At 39.2% G+C, this 22,890-nt stretch overlaps 2 protein-coding genes across 6 annotated transcripts; one reads left to right on the forward strand and one right to left on the reverse strand.

The window, feature by feature from the left end:
- Positions 1 to 9: 9 nt before the first annotated feature.
- On the reverse strand, positions 10 to 12,302 carry u2surp (U2 snRNP-associated SURP domain containing). 3 transcript variants are annotated; one of them, XM_008396802.1, is made up of 26 exons: positions 12,197 to 12,302; positions 11,396 to 11,494; positions 11,169 to 11,283; positions 9,685 to 9,809; positions 9,527 to 9,597; positions 9,326 to 9,414; positions 9,143 to 9,178; positions 8,952 to 9,034; positions 8,598 to 8,763; positions 8,291 to 8,502; positions 7,904 to 7,947; positions 5,279 to 5,383; positions 5,121 to 5,187; positions 4,842 to 5,005; positions 4,019 to 4,181; positions 3,858 to 3,937; positions 3,684 to 3,771; positions 3,446 to 3,580; positions 3,173 to 3,362; positions 2,975 to 3,055; positions 2,846 to 2,897; positions 2,608 to 2,755; positions 1,387 to 1,497; positions 1,173 to 1,300; positions 895 to 1,080; positions 10 to 537 (listed from the first exon to the last, which is right to left on the reverse strand). In XM_008396802.1, the coding sequence occupies exons 1-26, from the start codon at positions 12,236 to 12,238 to the stop codon at positions 399 to 401; spliced, it is 2,919 nt and encodes a 972-aa protein (XP_008395024.1). In that variant the 5' UTR covers positions 12,239 to 12,302; the 3' UTR covers positions 10 to 398. The 3 variants fall into 3 exon arrangements, with proteins under 3 accessions (XP_008395024.1, XP_017157352.1, XP_017157353.1); XM_017301863.1 differs by lacking the exons at positions 9,143 to 9,178; positions 9,685 to 9,809; positions 11,169 to 11,283; positions 11,396 to 11,494; positions 12,197 to 12,302 and having other exon boundaries at positions 9,527 to 9,560; XM_017301864.1 differs by lacking the exons at positions 7,904 to 7,947; positions 8,598 to 8,763; positions 8,952 to 9,034; ... (5 more) ...; positions 11,396 to 11,494; positions 12,197 to 12,302 and having other exon boundaries at positions 8,291 to 8,378.
- Positions 11,525 to 22,321, forward strand: pcolce2b (procollagen C-endopeptidase enhancer 2b). Of its 3 annotated transcripts, none has more exons than XM_008396801.2 (10): positions 11,525 to 11,583; positions 13,196 to 13,397; positions 13,652 to 13,760; positions 14,753 to 15,008; positions 16,235 to 16,359; positions 16,765 to 16,901; positions 17,009 to 17,172; positions 18,883 to 18,966; positions 20,810 to 20,977; positions 21,294 to 22,321. In XM_008396801.2, the coding sequence occupies exons 2-10, from the start codon at positions 13,273 to 13,275 to the stop codon at positions 21,446 to 21,448; spliced, it is 1,323 nt and encodes a 440-aa protein (XP_008395023.1). In that variant the 5' UTR covers positions 11,525 to 11,583; positions 13,196 to 13,272; the 3' UTR covers positions 21,449 to 22,321. The 3 variants fall into 3 exon arrangements, with proteins under 3 accessions (XP_008395023.1, XP_008395021.1, XP_008395022.1); XM_008396799.2 differs by lacking the exon at positions 11,525 to 11,583 and adding an exon at positions 12,892 to 13,059; XM_008396800.2 differs by lacking the exon at positions 11,525 to 11,583 and adding an exon at positions 12,894 to 13,059 and having other exon boundaries at positions 21,318 to 22,321.
- Positions 22,322 to 22,890: the final 569 nt, after the last annotated feature.

Raw genomic sequence — 22,890 nt, forward strand, 5'->3', positions numbered from 1 at the left:
CCAGACATCTTAAAAAAATGACACTTTTATTAGGAATTCCTTTTAATGTGAACTACAAAAACAGAAGTCGACAGCATGAATGTAAGACTTTTCCTCTCACACTACATGGGTGTGGTCTACCACATGGATGATTTCCATTGTAAGGTTGAGAAATTAGGACACACAAACACATTTTTTTTTTTTAATCTTTACAATATAAAACAGCAGTGGCCCCATCTATCTGATACACCAGATGGCAACCCATGCAACACCCTCCACTCTGTTGTCCGTCGGTTAACCTACAGCCATCGCAGATCTTCAGCTGCCAAATCAGTCCACCTTTAAATCAAACGTGGCGCAGAGATGGGTGGGGGAGGGGGAATGAGAGGGGCTGGTTTACGAGCGAGAAACAAAAGATGTCAGTGTTTGCTCTTCTTAGATTTCTTGTGAGATCGGTGGGGGGATCTAGATCTGGAGCGGGACTTCTTGGTTGATTTCTTGGGTGTCCTGGAGCGCGACCGCCTCGATCGCTTCGGTGTGCGAGGTGAAGATGGAGATCTAGTGGGATTAAAGGGACATTACACATTTAAGAGTTCCTAAAAACAGCTCAAGTTTAATAAAATCTCCCTTAACAATACGATTTAATCTAGGTGTTTCAATACACTTTAAAAAGAAAAGCTGCATTTGTTCCCGAGCTCTACCTGCTGCTTTTTATGTTTCCACTTCATTTTTCTCTCTGAATGCCATCTAGATTATTAATAGACTTGCAGTATGTATGTAAACTTTGAAAAGTCACACGCATAACTAAGGACAACTCAAGGGTAACAAATTAACCAACAATCTTATTTTAGGACTGGACGGGGGAGACGGAAAACCAGCTAGAACAAATGTTTAAATGCAGTGTATGGCTTTTACCTCTTGGACGATTTTTTGTTGCTGGACCGAGGAGAGTCTTTATGGGATGAGCGTGACGTTGTGTCTTTAGAGTACGACCGATCGGAGCGTTCCGATCTCTCCGAGCGCTCTGAACGCGGTGAGGACGACCGGCCTCGCCTGCTGCCGCTCCTCGACGGACTGGGAGAGCCGCTGTGATGCCGCTTTCTGAGAGGAGGGGGAGACGTGTCAGATGGCGCGTTAGTCGAGCTGAAGCTTTACCGCTGGAAATCTGACTCTACTTAAAATGTCCGCATCACCTTTCTTTCCTGGTTGGCGTGTCATCCTTCTCCTTTTCCTTCTTCAGTTCTTTTAACCGCGCCTCTGCTTTCTCCTTTTCCTTTTTCTCCCTTTCTTTCTCACGCTCAAGTTTCTCTTTTTCTTTCTCCTTTTTAAAAGCGAGACAAAAGAAAGTTTGGTTATTGTTTTGTCCCGTATCAATATATTAGAGGTAACAATAACTGAGGTTGTTACCTTCTGTAGCAGTTTGTCCCTGTAGTGCTCCACCTGCTCCTGGATACTCTGCCCAGGCTTCTTGGGCCTTTTCCCAGACTCCAGCTCATCCTGGAACTTCATGACTTTAACCTGTTGTCGAAAATGTTTTGCACCATGACATCCTGCTACTATGCATTCTCCTCACTGGCATAATCTTCTTGTCTCAATCTTTTAATCGTTTTTGTCAACAAATAACCAGGCCAAACACATGCTAAACTGTGACAATACAACAAAATTATCTGCAGAGCACAACTTAAAAAAAAAAACAACTAAACACAAGCATTTGACGCAACCTGATGGAGCATGTAGGAGCCAAGCACCAAAACATCAGAGCAATGTTCATTGGCAAGTAGTCAGAGCAGCAAATGTGTAAATACTGTATGTTACTGGGAACTATAGAAAATTATCAGTATTTATAACATTGTGCGTCAGACAATGACTGTTTAAATAAACCCTGACACGCTAGAAAACAACAGTGCCAAGGGAATAAAAATCCTGCCATAAACTAACAAAAAATGATGTCAAATTGCACTTTTTAGGTTTATCAAAAACATTGTAAAATAATTATTTTAAAAAGATTTAAAGTTATAATGTTATAAAGACACCTTCAAATGAATACATATAATGGCCACAAAACCAGCAGAAAGGTAATAAAGGCTGTTTTACAGCCGCAGAGCAAATTATTTACGACCAGATTACTGGTCTCATAAGGAAGCAGTAGGAAAGTTCAACGCATTTTTATCTGATTAGATCCCAAACCACAACGTAAACTTCATCCGTTTGAATGGAGACCAGCTAAAATCTCCATTAATTCAACATGCGATACTTAAAACTTGACAGCTCTTGCTGCTGTGTTTTACATTTCTAACTGCGTTGCTGTGATTCCTCGGATCACCTGATAAACCGGAATTTTCTGAATGAGCGGAACAGATAATGCAGGCAGTTGCTCAGCTCTTCAAGTGAATTCTCCATACTTAAAAGACGTTGTGTGCCAAGAAACCAACTTAGTTAGAATGAGGAACCTAATATACTATACTACTCAGCCATGGTCGGCTTCTGTTCATGTCACCCCCCCCCCAAATCTTTTTGTGCTATTTATATAAATCAATCCATTTCAAAAAGAAAACATTTCAATCAATCATTTACATTATTTAGACATATATTTTAGTTTGTAAAATGGATTAAAAAACACAAAAAAACCTCAATCTCTCTGAGCTTGGTGCGTTTCTCCTCATTCATTTCAGACATCTTGGCTTTGAGATCAGAGTCGTCTCTGATGGGGTTGGAGTAACTCTGATTATCCTCTGAGCGAGGGCTCCTGTCGTCGTCATCGCTGTCTGCCTCGCCCCTACGGAAATATAATGAGGTGGTGAAAATAGTCTGCAAATTCACAAGTATATACCACGATGAGCAGATGGGAGACAAAACGGCATCTTACTTCTTTGTTTCTTCCGGTTGCTCAAATATCTCCCATTTTGAGGTTGTTACAGCTGAGGAGTGATGAGGTTCAATTAAAAAGACAGGAAAAATTAAATATGATCGACAGGTAGAGGCTCCCCAACGTTACCTTGAGCCTGCAACTCTGCCTCATCCACCGCTTCCCATTTTGAGGGTGCAACCTTGAAAGTTGCTCCCGCTGACTGATCCACTGTCAAAACCAGAATAAAAGTTATTATTTGGAGATTTGAAACAATCCATAATGATAAGTCCTGATCAGGACGTTGCCCTCCTCTGGCCTCTCCGTGTGGGTCCCCGCTTCACTCACGAGGTACTCCATCGATGTCGTCGTCAATGGACTTAATAGGAACCCCGTCTAAGTCATCGAGAGGAGCTCCATCGATTGGCGCCCCATCAATGGGTACTGCATCAATAGGGACCCCATCCATGTCCTCCAGAGGGGCTCCATCTACGAACTCCCCCAGAGGGGCCCCGTCGAGGTCTTCTGCAGGTTCAGGCTGAAACGAGACGAGGAGGAGAAAGATCAAGCATCATGTCTAAGTGAAAATAAAAATTTGGGGATGCTTGTGTGATTTATTACCTCTACAACAAGAGGGACCTCCTTTTCCGAGGAGAGATTAACAAGTCCAAGGAAGATATTCTGCAGCTTAATGAGAAAGGGATCAGGGTACACGGCCCAATCCTCCCACGCCCGGAAACATGACATCACTCGTTGCTATCACGACAAAGAAAAAAAAAGGAAATAAACACGTGAGCTGAGTGATGTGAATCACCGGCGAAGCGAACCGTTGTGAAGTCTGACAAACTAATGCAGCAACCTTGAAGTTCTCGCTCTGCAGGTGTCCTTGTATCGTCTTGTATGTGGCGTTGAGATCAGCGAAAACCTGGCTCAGCTTCGTCTCAAAACTATTTAGAACAAAAGGCAGATTTACTCACTGAGACTCATTTATTTAAAACAACCAAACTATCGATTCTGTTTAAACTAAACTTACTATTTTCTGTAGTAAGACGCATTGGACACTTTGGCAGAAGAGTTGTACAGCACATCGGAAACGAGATATAACCGTGCAATCTGAAAGATTAACAAGCAGCATGACGGTTAGAGGTCGCCGACAAACGGTTGGAGGGAGGCAGCACCGAGCTCTGGACGTGCCTTCTTTGGCAGAGGGGTCTTCAGAATGGAGAGGGACTCAGTGATGCACTCCACAATCTCCTCAGCAGCTTCAGCGTGGTTTAGACAAAACAGCATGGCCTCTGCCACGTCTCCTCTCCTCGGAGACAGACCGCGGAGCATCTCCTCCAGTTTGTCCCGCTCCCTGAACACAGCATCACTTTATAACCGATCACAGTTCATCCTGAAGGCGGCTAACTCCAGACCAAACAGGAGGTATTCTGATTGTTCTACATGTGCTGCGCATTGCATTCAAAACGGACTTGAACGCAATTATGCTGCACACAGAGTGAGGAGATAATTCAGCTCTGTTGGAACAGAAACATGCTGAACATCGCCCCCTAAGGGCCAAAGTTGGCCACCCATGGTTCATACTCGCATATCAAATCCAGTAGCTCTATCTAATCATCCATTTATCTTGTCCGTCACTTATTTGAGGATGGATTGCAGGTGCAGCCGGTCCAGAAGTGAAACCCAGATTTCCTTCTCAGCAAGACTCAAAAGCTCCCCCTAGTGGGTGTCATTTATGGACTCGGTGCATAATCTCATGGGGTGAGTTTGAGCCAAATCCATAGCTGAGGGTGGGGCTATAAATTAGCAATTTATGTCTAATATTTATGTTTTACTTTGAAAAAGGTTTTTGGCTTTACTGTTTATTATAAATAACTATGATAAGCCGTGTTTTTAAATATGTTATTGATATTAAATCAACGTGAGCCTCATCAATAAACACGAGTTAAACAGCAAGGTAAAGTCCAATCATATTCTGAGTAAAATGTGCAACCATTTTAGGTCATAATCCTACTCTTCTTTCAAGGAGCCTTTCTTGTTTCCCTCCTCCTCTTCTTCCTCTTCATCACCGTCGTCATACGGACCGTGTAGGTACGGATTAAGAGGAGGCGGACGCCATAAAGAGCCATTTTTAAACATTCTAAAGTCCTCTGTTCGCCATTTGGCCGGGGATTCACCCTGAAAAATTAAGCATTTACATTTAATATAAAGATGTAGAAACAACTGGAGGAAATCTGATCAGAAGGTAAAGTGTTTATTTATTTTTTTTTCCCCCTCAATTTTAACGACAAACCTGTAGTATAGTGTAGAGCTTCCAACGATAGTATACGTGCGCCGGGCTCTGGTTGTCAAATAAAAACCTGGAAGAAAACAACAACAATCATCAGTCTAATCTGTGTAAACAGTAGAGACAATACGCTTCTAGCATATCTGTTGGGCAATTTAACTGACCTGTACATTGGGTTGTTGATTTCTCTGTTCATGATCATGGCTTCAAACATTGGGCCTTCACGCACCACAAATTCGATCATGCGGTGGATGAGAGAGAGCAGATTCCTACAAGAAAGACACAGTTAAAGCAAACTGATTCAGACTGGACTGGAGTCTTGAGCACTACTTCCTGCCTCCCTCATTAAAGCATAAATCACGCTTGGCGGTTTGACACCCACAACAGTTCTCTGAAAATTACATTATTCATCATTTGTAATTACGCCGTTTATCACTGAAAACGCTGCAGCTACGACCACAAACATCCACTTTTTGGATACGACAAAAAAATGATCTGGAAAAGTGACACGAGCAGATGGTGAATAAATGCTCTGGAAATGTACAATAACATGTTTTGTTGAAAGGAAATCTGATGGGGGGGGGAACTGTTGAAGGGGTGTCAAAACACCAGACACAAGTTAAATACAACTGTAACTACATATTCCGGTCAACGTTGACATAAATACCAAAAATTACATTTTAACATGAAAACAATCATGAATTTAAAATAGATTAATCTTTTCTATTGCTTAAATTTACTCATTGTTGAAAGGTTTTTTATTTAAGATCTTAATGCCTTCCAAATAAATAAGTTGACTTAAAGGCTTTTTTTAATTATTATTATTCTCAATTTACTTAAAAAATTATTGTGAGATTAATTTATGTGATTGATGAACTTTCAGTCCTATGAAATTATTAGATTTAAGGCTTTTCAAAGACCCTTCGGAAACCCTGTGATATGTTAAGTACCATTGTTCACTAAGGCAAAAGTGCAACTGATTTTAATTACATTGCACTGCCAGAATTACTCAAAAATGATACAGAAAGGACAGAGGGAGCTGTACATATCTGGGGAAGAGGTGGGGAGCACTGAAATGACATTGTTTTGATAAAAATATTTTGCCAATGCAATGGCTTTTACGTCCCACTCAACTCCAGACTAGTTTGAAGTTAAAAAAAAAAAAAAAAAAAAAAATGACAGGATTCTTTGCCTGACTTAGACAATCAACTGGTTGACTTTGTGCTGACTGCATATGGTGCAGAGGAGATTATTTAAACACTTGTGACGATTTTAAGGGAAATGTGTCCTGCAGCTTGAAAACAATCAGCCAATAAGACAGGTGGCGCCTTTCATTTGACAACACAGATAACATTTATGTGTATTGGAGCCGATCGTACCAATGGCGGGGTAAAATTCTGTATACTTTCCCAATCCATCCCATGATGCTTTTCAGGTCCCTCGCTGCTGCCGACTGTTCAACTTGTGCTGCTCACCAAGGCCAATGTCAAAGGTCATTCAGAAGCTAATTCTAAGGTGGGTTTCTTGGCTGGGGGGCCAGATTTACTGAGCTCACCCACAGAGTGACAGAGGCCAAGGGGGGAGACGGTCTGAGTGAGCAATGGCCAGAGAGGTGGCTTCAGATCTAGAATCAGCAGGTCGTGAATGTGGTAGAGCTCAATGTCACTAATCTAGATTAACACAATCAACTGTTTATGATGTGGAAGTATGAAAGGTGGTGATGCTTCGCTACAGATTTAAAGGGACGGATTTTTTGGAGTGAGGTTTTGTGATGCAAACCCTGGTTATTCCCTCAGCTATAGTAGAGAGATTTAATTTAATTTCACAAACAGTTTTATTATAGAAATATATATGTGATGCCATTAAAGGAAAACTATGTGCCACCAAATGCTGAACATGAAGATTCCAACCTCTGTAGGTTAATGAAACAGTTTGGATTTGGAAGCTTTTTGAAAATCTCAAGAGTTAAGGTAAAGGCCCACATTTGCCATTTTAATCATGCTAACCACAAAAAGTGCTAATATAAGACACAGTAAAGCCACCTCTTCTCCTTATCAAAGCTTGTTTTCACAGCAGGAAGGATATTTTGAATTCTGTCCTTATATCTTCCTCTTACTAAAAAGATAAATCTTAATTGGCTAAATTCAGAATCTAAGCTTTACAAATACAAAACAAGTCATAAACAGTTTTTCATAAGTGCATCTCTACACACAAGACCATTTTGGGGGATGTTTAACACCCACACCTCCAAAAGAGAGGTGTGGGTGCTAGTTTTTTTTAAGACGGTGTATAAAATCTGTTTGATCGCATAAAATGATATCAGTGAACACATGACAAGACAATTGGTTAATGTCCCTGTAATTATCTGAGACCAGAGCCACTTCTTGACTAGCTGTTAGCTTCCACTGCTCTCAAGATTTACTCACTTTTCAAAAAACACCATTCAACATGACATTTCACTAAAAGCCATTTCAATTTCACTAAAAGCAAGGGAACCGATACTAAAAAAAAACCTCTCTTCAAAAAATCTCAACTCAACTAATCGTTTTAAAGGAAAACATGAAGAATGGAGATAAATGAAGGAGCGAGATAAAATGTGTCGGTGCTACATTATGTGCAAGCATAAAAAAAAGAATCCATTTGTCTCAACCATTGCTCATCCACACTGAGCTGCCCCCCTGTAGCATGCAGTGATCAATTGATCAAACTTTTAGCTTCAAAATGGGATGTTAGGTTGTTTTTTTTGTCTAAGTTTGTACACCAATTTGAAAAAAGAAAAAAACATGTACCTTTCTGTTGGGATAACCACTTTGACTATGGCTTGCGACAGAGTCTGTATATGAAGTCACATCAGATAATAAACAATAGAATGTGAGTATTGTTAAATAGGCAACAGGAGAAAAATATAAAAAATGCATTTCAAACTTCACAGAGAGAACACATTTCCTTTTACTAAACGCCAAAAACCCATAAACACTTACGTATAAGACAAGCTAACTGAATATATCCAAAATTTTCCCTATTAAAATCTAGTAAATTAAATTTAACAAGGAAAAAAAATCTAATAAACTATAAATAAAACCTGTGCTGACTGCCAACTACTATAGCTAACACAATACCAGCACAATTAAACACTACCATATACCATGAAAGCTCAGGCTGACATTCTGAGTTACCTTCTCAAACTCCTCCTTGTTTTTGGGTGGAGGAATCATTGGAGCATTGGGGTTCTTTAGCCTCTCTCGGGGCTGCGCGTTGAAGGGTAGGCCGGAGGGAGGGGGCGGGAGTGTATGCTCCATCATGGAAGGAGGGATATATATGGGGTGAGGAGGGATGGGCACACCTTTGCCCCATCCTAATTTCATTTCAAAGTTCATGATCATTTTCCCTATAATTAAAGGAAAGCAGAAAAAAAAGAAGTGTTTACATCATGAGGGTGGAGTAAAATACCAGTTCTGCGGTCTTTATGAACGAAAAACGTACCATTAAGGTTCTTGAGGGCTCGCTCAGCATCCCTCCTGTTCATAAAGGCCACAAATCCACAGTTCCTCTCCCGAGCTCGCTCCTCGTCCGTCCTCGGCCACATGATTTTTACGCTGGCCAGAGGGCCATACCGCCCAAATTCTTGACACAACATCTCCTCATTCATCTGTAATGATTCAAATAGGAAATATTTACAAAAATATGCAGAGACAAAAATAACCATCTGCAAAACACAATTCTCTGCAGGATTCTATATCTGGATTAAGCAGTATTTGAAACTACAGCATTCAATTCAAGTCAAAGCTGTTTCTGTCTTATTTTGCCTTTCAATACGAGAAAAGGAAAGAAAAGTACCTGTGGATTGATGTTTCCAAGATACAAGTTAGTAGTGGATGGATCGCCGACATCATGGGATCCTGGCGCGCAGTCGTCCAAAACTGCAGACACAGAAATGAGAAAAGAATTTCCCGTTGCTGTCTGAAACCTCGACTCGATTTCTCAGCAAGTTGGAGATATTCACGGTCACTGTATTAAGTCAAAATTACCACTGGACGGACGGTTTCTTCTTGAAGAACCATCCGCTAAAAGAAGCAGAAAAGCAGTATAAATTTTGTTTCAGGGTGAAAGGAGCACACAGGGGGGCGGGGAGCTGAGTGAGGCGTGCTGGACAGGGCCGCGTCGGCCATGTTAGTGCACAGAAGGCGTTAAAGCAGCTTAAATTCACTCACAGGAGCGTCTTCCCTCCGATCCCGGCAGAGGCTCAAAGCGACTGACGCGTCCTTTCATCCGGTGTCTTTCGTCCCTTTCTTCTTGGATTCTGAAACAAGTGGCACATATTAAAATTAAGAAAATATACATTTTGTGATTTTATAAAAAAAACAACAAAACAAAACCAATAGAAATTAATATTGTCATATGATAAATCATACTGTTTAAGTTCTTCTTTAAAAAGTTCCAAGTTACTCTTCTTCTTCTCCTTTTCACTGCCCTTCTTTAAAGTCTGAGAAACAGAAACATATTATTACTAACAAAATAAATTGTAAAGCACAAACAGGAGACACAATTAGTTGACCTTGAAAGCACTTACATTTCTTTTGTCTGCTGGTAAAAACTGAGAGGGAGTCTCCAAAGGCAAGATGCTTTTTGACTGGGTCTCAAAACGGGATTTGGGCTTGTACAACTTTCCCCTTTTTTCATCAGAAGCCGATTCCTCTGAAAAGACAAACCGTGTTCTTATTTCAAAATCCTCCTGTTAATATTTTTGGTTTAAAAAAGAGACGCGCCCCGGAAATAGCACAGTGACTAGTATTTTACCCTCATCAGAGGTCAACTTGTCGGAAACTAAAAATCCAATCTCTTTACCAGTCGTTGAACAGCACCACAGCAAAGCAACCCGAGGTGAGACTAACACTCTTTGGTGTGTGAGCTGTCGCTAAAAATAAAGATGCAACTTAATTAACATTTTCAGGATGAGTAGTATCAAAAGAGAAGTTAGAGGAAGCATGAGGATATAGGAGGTTTTAATATTTCTCGGTGTCCTCTTCCGTGTGTCACAGAGCGTGTTGGATTAGCAAATCTTGACAGTTTTGCAGTAAACCTTGAAGTTCAGTTAAAGAGCTACGAACTATACAGCGGATACAGGCACTGTTGCTAGTAACGCTGGCCACACCAATCCCCAATATAAATACTAAAAAAAAGTTTAAAATGTCAATTCTGATCATTTTGTAGTGCAAATGTATTTAAGATCTGTGTAACTCCAACTGCTCTGTCTTAGTCTGACTTTAAAGTCAGCATTGTCAGCATACATGAGGAAGAGCTAATGATTGACTACTGAAAGGATCCTTAGGGCTCATAAAAATGCAAGATTGTGATACATTACTTTTTCAGAAGTGCAAAAACAAAATCTGAATAGTTATATTTCATATTGTTTTAGTATGGTTTCATAAAAGGATGCGTTTCTCTATTTAGTTATTTATCATTAAGATTTAGAGAATTGCTCATTAGAAATTTTCTACTCTATAAGAACCTTTTATTTTACTTTCAGTCTGTTTCTTCCCAAGCAATTTGTTTTACTGTACAAAACCAATGCAGTTGCATTCTAAAATGTTTTTCAGACAAATTTAAACCCAAAATGCTAAATTTTAGGAGAAAACTTCCTAAAAAATGTAATATTACATTATAAAATTAGAAAACGGATAATATGAGGGCCTTAGAAATCTGTCAAAATATCTGATCAGTGCATGGCCAGCTCATATAAAAAGCTTTTGCATTGTTTCTCAGCATATGATGCAACACTACTTCCTGTCAAACATAAATAAGACAATTTCTAATTTCCAAAGTAATTTAACACAATTATCTCCCACAGTTGGCCTGTTATCTTTCTTGGGCAAAAATGTTCTTTCTTAAATTAATACCTTGGCCCTGCAATGATTATACGCACATATATTTTCTTATGTTAAAAAAACATAAGCGGTATAAAATATAGTAATGCCACCTTTTGCAGCATGACATGTAACTGACAAAGATTACCACAGCTTGTAGTTATGTAACTGATCAGTCCAAATACTGCACCTTTCGATGCATTTGCGAGACCCCCTCTGACAAATGCCTTGACCTTATTCTCTCCTCCTCCTTCAAAAGCAGCAAGAAACTCTTCATAAATCTCTGCCGCCGCTCGCTCATCTTCCTGAATACGAGAAAAATCAACATAAAATATGCAGCATAACATACTTAATAAAACCTTTTAGAAACTGATTACATGAGTCATCTTAATTTTAAAAAAAGAAGCGCAAACTTGCCTTTTTCTTTATTTCATCTTGTTCCTTCTTGCTTAAAGTTCTTTTCGCCACAGCCATCTTGCCAATGCTAAAAGACTTGAGTTTGCTCTCAAGTAGCGCCTGTCGATGTAAACAAAGAGCAGCTACGTTTCAGGACAATGTTTACTAGCACTCAGAATGACAATTTCTACAATCAACAACACATTCAGGTAACCAGAAGCTGAGCTGGGTTTTCTCAGTGTTGTTCCGACAAAATGACAGACTCTCTGACAGCTAATTTGTGCATAACTGCAAATTATAATGCTACATATACAACGAAAGCTGCAAAAGCCAGACAACATAACTGTTTTGGACTGTACGCGTTTCGTTTACTGTAATTTTTCTTCTAAGTTACAGTCTGACGTCTAAAAATTAACCAGAGGCCTAGCAGCTCGGTGTAAGCTACAGCGGGACTGCTTGAATACAGCACGCTGAGCTGCTAACGTTACCATGACGTCTGTCCCTTAGTGAGAATATACATTAAATTTTATATTTTAACATGCATAATTTGTGTGGTGACTACTTTAAGTTATTAGCTTTGCCTTGATGTGGTTTGTAAATAGCTACACCGACTTAGTCCCGGGGTGCATTAGCTACATGGTTAGCCTAGCCTTGCTAACATGGATAGGTTTCGTTAGAGCGGGGTGTCACTTTTCAGTAAGCGCGCGTAGCTCTTGGCAGCTACCATGTTAACACCAAACGTTTTCCGTGAATCTAAAAAAATACAGCTTTCACTACGATAGGAACAGCTTAGCTAACACGAGAACAAACGGTAAATTTCACCTTAGCGCTAGCTTTTTGAGAGCCAGGCGTTCGGTCCGCCATCTTTCTGTTCAACTGAAAAGAAAATCGATCACCGATAGCAGCTAAGTTGAATGCACAGGACCTACAATCGAACGTCGAGTCAGTGAGAATGTTGTGTTTGCTAAACTAGATAAAAACAAAACAAACAATGAAGAATTAGCATTTTTTAAAGATATGTTAAATATAGCCTACTACGATTTCTTTTGTTTTGGAAATATGTGATTTTCATTTATATATTGTTAATTCATGGCGTCTGTTTTGGGCTTTCAAGGCTGCAGCTATCTGTCTTGCTTGGAAACCTTGTTTCCTTTCACTGAACTTTCCATTGATAACTTGGAGTCAGCACTTTGTGTAAACCTTTTGTCCCAAGATTGGTATCAGTCAACTGTCAATTTAGCATTTTTTTTTATCTCTATTTTTTAAATCTAAGATTATATTTAAATTTCTTAGGAGAAAATGAGAGAATGCGAATTCACCCTTTCTTTCGGAATTAAACCAGCTTCGTGTTAATTTGGAGACTCACCTTTAGTGTGTGATATAACTCCAGCAGGTGGCGCTTTCCTTCCACCCACTTGAGATTGACGCCTCATCGTCTTTTGACGTGAGTGACGATTCGTCTTTACCATTATTATAATGAATATTGCTCTTTTCGCCCCCCTTTTTTTTGTCTTAGCCGGACTAGCTCTAACTAAGTTGACCTGCAATTCCCTAAAAAGTGGGATACAGAGTTCTTTCATTCAAGCCCCTGCCACATGGAGGAATTTGTCTACAGCAACGTCAAACCATGCATGAAAGCTCAGTCAAGTTTAATCATGCCATCTTCTTAGTGCTTTCCAGGCCAGGTGAAGTAAGGCGATATTATACACCCTTCCAGCGTCCCCCCTCCACCCGCCTTTTTTTTTTTTTTTTTATTACTCCGAGCTCTGTCCCCTCCTACAGCTCAGGACAAACTCTATATTCATCTGCTCGATCTTGCAGTTGCTCAAACGCCCCACAGCAACTCCTGGGCACACCAGCCCCCTCCGTCGCCTCCACAGCTTCAGCCGCTGAGCGCAATGCCACGGAGTGAAAACAGGCGCAACGCCTGCTCCGTTCACAACACCATGTGGAGGACATGCAGTATCTTTTGCGCATGGACTCTGCTCTTTCTGACAGAAGTCTGTGCGCAGTCTCAGCAGAGGTATATATATATATATATATATGTTTTCTTATTATTTCGAATGTATGTAACAGAAAGGGTGACGAGGACGACAGGAGGGGTTTCGAGAGGAATATTCTGCAATCTGAGCTGCCTCTGGCCATATATTTAAGCATTCAATGTGTTTTTATTTGCTAAGAACTTATTAAAATTCAGATCACGTTATGTTTTTTGTTTTGTTTTGTTTTTTTAAATCTTGTTTTGTTATATCATTATGTGAAAATTGTCCCCTTCAGAACAACCTTTACATGTGGCGGAAACATCACAGGGGAGTCTGGAGTCATCGGAAGCCAAGGTTACCCAGGAGTTTACCCTCCAAACACCAAATGTGTGTGGAGAATCACAGTGAGTCCAGTTAGCTGCATATTTACCTGTTTGTTAAACATGATCTAAGAACATTTTGGAGGGAAAAAAAAAAGTTTGATAGTTCCAAAAATTCTAAAGAGTTGAACTAGTCAAATATGACAGATCTAACTACTAGTTTCATTCTAAAAATACTTCTGAGCAGCCACATCAGACTGAGCCTGTTCTTTCTTTAGCTGCTTGGTTCTTTTAGATAACTATACTCTAAAGCAGGAGCTGATTAAGACGTTGATCTGTACAGTATGTTCTTACCACCTCTGCATATGGAATGTGCAGAACTGGTAGAAAAAAATGTATCTTTAAAAAAAAGTTTCCAGACTTTGACTGGGCCATTTTAACACTTAACATGCTTTGATCTGAACCAATTTCAGCAATGCACTTTTTCTTGTTAGTGTGCAGTGAAGGGCAGATTTGTCATGATGTAGAGGAGCAATAGTTAGGCTCTTGATAGATTTTCCCACTTGAGCTGTGGATCTGTGCAGCTCCACCAAAGTCACAATTTCTCCATTGACGGAAAAAAAAGCAGGAGTTGTTTTCCATCTACTTCACAATGATGCACAACTTTGTATTGATGTGTGATGTAAAACCCAAATGAATTGCATAGAAGCAGTAAAATACCACATCGATTAGGCAGTTTGCTTTGTCCATTATGGGCTGTCTAGTTTGGAACACATTACCAACTGAATTTAATCTAATTCCTGAAATGAAATTATTTAAAACAACGGTTAAGAGTTGGATGAAAGACTAAGCTGCACCCTTTCATTTACTCTGTTTTGATGCAGATCACATTTGACATGGACGGTATTTGTTTATCATTAATTAATTATTTGCATTGGATGTTGTTGTTTTTTTAAAAATCTATGTGACATTCTACTTATTCTATGCACCACAGTGCATGGAGCAGGTAAAACCGTGTCATCATTAAAAAATGAACTTTTGCTGTGTTCTGTGCCATGTGAAATTTTCAACCTTAGGTTCCTGAAAGCAAGGTGGTCATACTGACATTTCGCTCCATTGATCTGGAGAACGACAACCTTTGTCGCTATGACTACGTGGACGTACACAGTGGTCATGTCAACGGGCAGAGACTTGGTCGTTTCTGTGGGACCTTCAAGCCCGGAGCCCTCGTGTCCACAGGCAACAAGATGCTCCTGCAGATGGTGTCTGATGCCAACACTGCTGGCAGTGGCTTCCTTGCGGATTTCGATAGTGCCCCTCCTCATGAGAGAGGTAGGCAAGAAGATACGAATATGGTTACGGAAGAGCCATTGTGACAACGGCTGTCTCAGGTTTTCAGGCTCGTAGTGAGCACTGTGATGGTGTTGCAAAAGAAGTTGTCGTCGAACTGTGTTAGATATCATATCAGGACGGAATTTTCTTTCATTCATTTCCATTCATTGCAATGAAAAAGAAAACAAAACCAGCACTTTAGATTTACATTGTTAAAGTGTGCAAAAGCTAAAAATGAAATTGTTTAAATAGAAAATTGTTTTTGCAGAGTTACATAAAATTTTAAAGTCTTTTTTTTTTAAACCCATGAAACCCATGAGTTGCTGGCTGAGAAATCACTGATAAGAGTTAATAAAACAGAAGAAAAGAAAAAGAAAGTAGTGGAATACAAGTCCTATGTGAATTAATTGATTTGTTTTTTACTTTTTTATATAGAATTTTGTCCAGATGTCAATAGTTATTTAGTCCAGATGTCAAAGAAAGCATCAAAATAGCTTGTTATTGGAATGCTAAACTTTAAAGCCAACTTAAGAATCAAGTTGTTTTATGATTTGTGTAACATAGTAAAAAAGCCGAAACTTCTAGAACATTTGAAAGAGTCTGGAAAAGTATGGAGTTTTGAAATGTGAACTAGTTTTGCACAATGGAGGTGACCTTAATTGACCTTAAGTGCTCTTTGCGTTTTAGCTTTTGGTGTCTAAATTGTCTGGTACAGGACTTGAAAATAAAAGTTTCTGCAAAGTAACCTAGAGGTGCATGTCAGTTTTTACTCTCAGCATGTTGTGGAATTTCTCACTGCTGTCTTTTGTTTGTTTTTTTTTTGGTTTTTTTTGCCCTTTGGAGGAATTCAGTTTAAAGCTACTCTAAAGCATCACTTAGAGTTAAATGAGTATTTTTCTGTTTGATGCCTCATCTACCGTCTTTTCTGTGGAATTTTAATGGATGGTTCCTTGTACATACCCATGTTCACGGCTGTAATGGATACTGTCTCAGTGTACAGTTAGCTGGACTGTGTCTTTATCGTAGCAACAAAAATAGGTTCGTATCTGAGCAGAGCAACATACTCTATTTTTGTTACAGTGGTCAAATTCTTTTCACACGCAGGAAAATAAGTTCAAAAGTTCACACTGACTGAACACATGTTAAAGGAGCTCTTGAATAATAAATAACATTTGAAAAATCATCCACTGAAAAACAGCTTGACATTTCGCCCTCTGTCTTCATAGGTGACCAGTACTGTGGAGGCAGACTTGATAAGCCTTCTGGGACTTTCAAAACACCTAACTGGCCTGAAAAGGACTATCCAGCTGGTGTCACCTGCTTCTGGCGTATAGTGGCACCAAAAAACCAGGTCAGTCACCTGAGATTACAGGGGCACCTCTGTAAATAGCATATTAGTCCATTAATTAAATACAAAAATTGCAACACATCTGATGTAAAGCATTTACATGTGGGCAATTAGAATAAGAAGTTTGGGGTGCAGAATCCAAGCATAACAATGAAATATTTAGTGGAAGAAAAAATATGGTAGCAAAGGAATATGAGGTAATTTCTAAGAAACTGAATTTTGAGATTTTTTTTATTGCCTGAAAAACATAACTATTAAATTGATTTGAACTGATCTACTAATATAATTTTTTTTGTGATATTCAAATTAACAAATATTCCTTTGAGCTTTGTGCAATTCAAGTATCCATTACTTAGAAGAATGCAGGGCTATTAAGACAATTCATTTGTGAATTATTTACTGCCGCAGATCATTGAAGTAAAGTTTGAGAAGTTCGACGTTGAGCGGGACAACTACTGCCGCTACGACCACGTCTCCATTTTCAATGGGGCAGAAGTAAACGACGCCAAAAGAATCGGCAAATATTGCGGAGACAGCCCCCCAGCGTAGGTGATTTCTGTCATGCAGAAGGTACTATTTTCTAGTGAGAATCTCCATCTCATGACTTCATCTCAGTTCATCATTGATCCTACTTCTCTGCGCCGCTCTTCAGGCCAGTGTTCTCGGAGGGGAATCAGCTCCTGATCCAGTTCCTGTCCGATCTCAGCCTGACTGCGGACGGCTTCATCGGACACTACAAATTCAGACCGAAGAAGCTGCCCATCACCACCACACCGCCAACCACCACCACACAGCCGGTCACCACTAGGCCCATACGTACGTAGTAACTTGATTCCTACAAATAAATAAAAAATAAATTAATTAAAATATATATATATAGATATATATATATCAACTAAAAGAATATTTGGATATCCATTTGTTGATCTAGTACATCTCACACTTATTGGGAACAATTAATTTTAGATGCATGATCTCACACTAAAAAATATAGAAAAATGCAACCATTAATTGGAGTACATTTATTAAGTGGATGAAAATAATTAAAAATAATTATTTTCAATAAACAAGAATATTTTTGGATAGCCCTATCTTGCTTAATCTTAATCTTTTTCTTGAGCATTTAGCTTTTCTTTTGACGAGTGCCGAGATGGCCATAATAGAATTATTATTTTTTTGACTGTGGTAACCCTGTTAAAAAATTTGATGGTCACCCATTTTCAGTTTCCTGCTAGATTTTTATTTCAAAGAAAGTTTGATGCAAGACGAAGAGTCCCAATGCATCACAGGTTCTTCACAATCGTTTACATTTTTCAAGATATGAATTTGTTATCATTTTGCATCAAACTCAATTGGAGTATCTGTTGCCAAAGAACTTGATCTTAACTTGTTCTTCCCAGAGCACACATCTTTATTTATCATTTGAGTAGTGTTTGGAAAATACCACGTTTGATGAAAGGACAACAAAAAAAATGGTTCTTCCTTAAATAATAAGTTGGCATTTAGTTACAAACTAGTGGTTGTTATGGAGACTTGGTGACCTCAAAGATGCTGTAGTTCCTGCCCTACCACGAGGCAAGAGAAGTTTCTATCCTCCTCCAGCTTTTTTTTTTTCATAGTTTTAATTTCTTGATTGGGACAGCAGTGCTTTGATTCCTGCTCGTCTTTCTCTGTTGTCCTTCCGTTCATTTTCTGATTACTGAAAACGCAGGCCACTAACATCACATAATCTAATTTAAAAAACTTGAAAGATGAAGTTTTTTTTTTTTTTTTGCATTTTTATAGTGAGATTTTGCTGCCACAATAAAAGATTGAGTTATTTTAAGGCTTTTTACACAACTTTACCAGGAATCCCAATAAGTGTGGAGGACGCTGTACTTTGATAGTGAATAAATGTTATAGTGTGACACACTAAAAGTAATTTTAGATAGAAAAGTAAAGTGAAATTTCTTCTGAAGAGAAAACCCAGTCCCGGACATGGAAAGCCCCAGTTAGCAGCACTTATTCCTACAGAGCTGATCCTAAAAGTCTGTGTTTGCTACCATTTCCTCTGAGTAAACTGTACATTAAACACGTTGACTTGCAGTGTGGGCATGGGTCTGTGCCCACAATCATGGCTCATTTTCATATTCAAACACTCATGTTCCCACATGCTATTGCTTTTTCCCTTAGTTAAGCCAGGTTATATTGGCAAACCCCCCCATGTGATGATGTCATTCTACGATACTGCTTTCTGTTTGTTTCATCCTCCCTGCTGTTCCTCTTTCCAGTGAAAACATATTTAGTCAGTCACCTTGTATTTTCTTGAGGCCATAATTCTTCCCTTTATAGATTCTAACTTGAAAAACAGATGTTTTTGCATTCCATTATGTTATTATTGGCCTTCGAAGTTGACAGCGAAGAGAGTATTGTGTAACTGAAAGTATCCAGTAAAGAAACCACAAGAAAGCAGATGTAGACATAACTTATATGCTTGCATCACTGGTTGACAAAACTTACATGTGCATTCGTGTGCCCCCCCTCCAGCTCTGAAGTACTCCGCCGCCTTGTGTCAACAGACGTGCAAAAGACGAGGAACCCTGGAGAGCAATTACTGCTCCAGCAATTTTGGTGAGAACATCAATGCAAGTTGTGGTTCATACAACCCTCATAAATTACCCCTAATTAATAGATTGCAGCTGATATTGACTTGCCAGGGTGTGTAATGGGTTGTGGAACTATTGCAAATATGCTAATCCCAACCAGCTCTTCAGCTGAGGATCAGTATATCAGCTGAAGTTCTTGACAGCCAACCCCCTGCCCCGTAAGTAGCTGTTTACAGTCCTGATCATGTCCTCTCTCTCTCTTTTTTTTTTTTTTTTGGGGTCTCGCAACTGAAAGACTGCCTTGATAGGCAGTCAGAAACTGAAGTACTGTACACATTCGGTGCACAGTAACTTCCAGTATGAACATAAACACACCCATACGCCTAGAGCCCGTAAGGTAACTCGGTGTAAAACAAACAGACTGTGAGATGTTAGCTGCATACGTGTTAGATCTGCACTTGGATTTGAGCCAGAAAACCGATGAGCTAACGATGTGGAAAACATCCCCTGCATGTTCTGGTTGGGGGGAATTTAGCTCGTGATGTTAGAAGTGGTGAGACAGTAGACTGAAAACATTCTTGTCTAATCAATGCTTTAAGTCTTAAAACAGCTGGTGTTTAATCTGGTTGAGTTCTCTGAGATCCGTCCAAAGCGGTTCTCTGGTCTGTGTAGCAGTAGCAACTGACTGAGAAAGCCACTCTGGATATTCTCAGCTCTGTCAGCGCAGACATAGTGGTGCCATCAGTGTACAGAGTCCAGTTTAATCCTTTGGGTTCTCTTTATCTGTGATTCCTCTAGGGTCACTTGCCAGCCGTTACTGCGTTTCCATGAGTTGCAACAAGAACACCGAGTCCTTCTCCTGGAGGCTCCGGTCAGACTAAACAGGAAGTTATTTTAACCCCCACTTCATTGCATTGTTTTAACATTGGGGGAAGTGGAAGCTTTGCTTTATATTAGAAAATAATTGGTTTCTTATGGACTTTTTCTGAAGAGGAGATGTGATCTTTTAATTTTACTCCATTACTAAATGCTTTAAATTTGCACGTTATGCACTCAATCACGATCACTGCCAAGACATAAATATTCAATAATAATTGATAGAATGATCAAGTTACAAACAATTACTTGATTGTATAATATTTGAGTCTACATGCGTAATTCTGAGCCCTGTACGGATAAGAGAGAATCTAAATTAAGATAAAACTTATGCTGCTGATTCTTGTTCTTAAAATAACTTTGTAACATTTTATGTTTAATCGTTAAATCATTAAAGATCATAGGAGGACGGTTCAAATACACAGCTAAAAGCTCAACATCTACATGACAATTTATGCACATGACGGGTTCTTGTAAACGTCTCAGTAAAACTGTATTTGACATTCTCTATGTCAGTGAAGGAGCTTCATAGCTCATGGCTGACGAACAGATTTGAGAAGGTTCAGGCGGGAGGTGCTGCGACTCGACATCAAATGTTCAGAGATGATCTTGTTAACTCACAATGACACTTTTACGGCTCCACTGCACTTCAAAGACAAGATAATAAAAGAACAAAAAAAAAAAATGATTGGACAAATACTGTCCGCATCTCGTTTATTAATAGTAAAGATGAAACAGGAATTTTCTGCCCTGCAGCTGTTAAATTCTTAGCTTACATTCCTTTTTTTTCCTACCCCCCCCTCCTGACAAAAAAACTTGCTGTAGACTTGTTTATAAAAACCTGTAGTATTTAACTTGGAAAAGTTCTCATTGAGATCGAAAATAAGTAAAAATTGTTTCAGAAAGTACACATGCAGAACTGGGTAATTATCACAATTTAAGCACTTTTGCTTGCCATCCCTTATCCTCCTTTTCTTTTGTGTCTGTGACAGTGATAACTGGAACGGTCATTACTGCAGCGATGAGAGGAGGAAGCATGTATGCCACCGTCTCCATCATCAATGTGTATAAAGAAGGCAGCCTGGCGATCCAGCAGGCGGGGAAGACAATGAGCACCAAGATCATTATCCTGTGCAAAAAGTGTCCATTAATCAGACGAGGTAAGCGATATGGTACTGCTGGAATTAAATCACATTTTCTCAAATGTTTAATTAAAAAAAATGATGTTATGTAAATGCTCATAGTTGCAATGCAGCTCCAGGTTGACTGTTTTAAATAACAAACGGCTTTGAGTTTGCCTCCTCTGCTCCTTTGCCAATCTATCCGAGGCGTTAGGTAAGCGGCAGAACTCACTGTCCAAACAGTCAACAACAAGCAAATATGTTTATACGTGTTCACATGCATACAGACCTGCCACACGCAGACTCTCATGCCGGGCCTCCCTGAATGTCTCTGCCGTTCTGCCACTGCATTCAGGTGTTTTTTGTGTGACCTCACCAGGCTTGAACTACATCTTCATGGGTCAGGTGGACGAGGAGGGCCGGGGGAAGATCGCCCCGCAGCACTTTGTCATGGCCTTCAAGAAGAAGAACCGAAAAGGACTAAACGTTCTGAAAAACAGGCAGTGCTGATCTTTCCCCGTCGCGCTGAGGAGCTCCCGCCTAAAGAGGCTCAGCTGTGGATGGAAACAATTAGGCAGGAAACAAAGCTCCTTTTCAATGACACAGAACCAAATCTGGGCGCCAAGCTGGCACAGCAAAACCCTTAATTCAATGTTTCATTAAATTAAGGGTAACACATATTGGTGCATTTATTAGGACATTTTTTATTTATGTTGTTTTTTTTTTTTGCCTGTTGGGCACATGCAGCATTGAGTAATTGCAGGTTGTCTCCTGTTTAAAAGAACAGCTTGTCATTTAAACTAAGATTAATGAGCAAAAAATGAGTTCAAATTTCTCCTTCTATCCACAGATTGTTCCCTACATTCCTGTCACGCTTCTCACAGATTAAATTGTAGCTACTTAGAAAAACATTCCTCCATTTATTTATTTATTTTTTGGGGGGTTGGGGGGGCTGCACATCTGTTCTGGATTCCATAGTGGCACTTTCATTTTAATACGAATCCAAGCTACTTTTTAATGTTTTAAACAATTAAAGCTGTGGACTATAATGTGAAAAAAGGCTTCTTGAATTTAACATTCTTTTCTGATGTGTGTGATTTTTTTTTTTTACAATCAGCTAAAAATATTCTGTTTAATTTTTAGGAACAGTTTAGATGTTGTAAATGTGGTGACTAAAGTGCAATAATTATTCATTCTTTTAAAAAGGCTTTTCCGATTTTATGTTAAAATGCTGACATTTATCGACGCAACGCACCAGCATCAGCTCATCATGTCATTTAAATACTGTCACCTTTTTGTTAAGGCAATTATTTTCATATAAATAAGATTATATTATTTATAAAGCATTCTCGTTATCCTGCCTAATAAAACTCTGACATTTTCCTTTTGTCTGACTGTTTGAAGCTATGTCCTGTTTAGCATGGTGGTGGGTCAGGCATGAGACATATGCATGGACACTGTTGCTAGAATTGATGAGCAGAACAAAAAAAAAGGGTGTAATTCTGTTTTTTTGAAAAGAGGTTCTGTTTAGCAGCTAACACCTGCAGGAAATAACTTTCATAAAGTCTTCATTTAGTATAACTTCAAGAGGCTGATGCAAATGACTTGTCCAAAAGAGGCCAAAACTGACACAGACGTCTCAAACAACTCCAGTGTCAACAAAATCATGTATGCGCAAACTCCATTTCATGAATATTTTTTTTTTCTCTCTTCTTTTGCATTAGGGAGTTATTTAGGCAGGTATGGGTGTGCAACACATATTTGTAATAGGAACATAGGATTTAGCTATTTTAAAGCAAATACACACTGATCACAAAGTTGACATTTTAAACCTGTCATTTCTTCCTTCTTTTCTTGCTCCCTCCCTTCTTTTTCACAGGAAATGCACATTTTTCTAGTTTTGATTACATTTAGGCAGACACATTAAGGAAAATTGGTTAATACAGTTTTTA

This window comes from Poecilia reticulata, linkage group LG20 (assembly GCF_000633615.1).
Source record: "Poecilia reticulata strain Guanapo linkage group LG20, Guppy_female_1.0+MT, whole genome shotgun sequence".
NCBI classification, from domain to species: domain Eukaryota; kingdom Metazoa; phylum Chordata; class Actinopteri; order Cyprinodontiformes; family Poeciliidae; genus Poecilia; species Poecilia reticulata.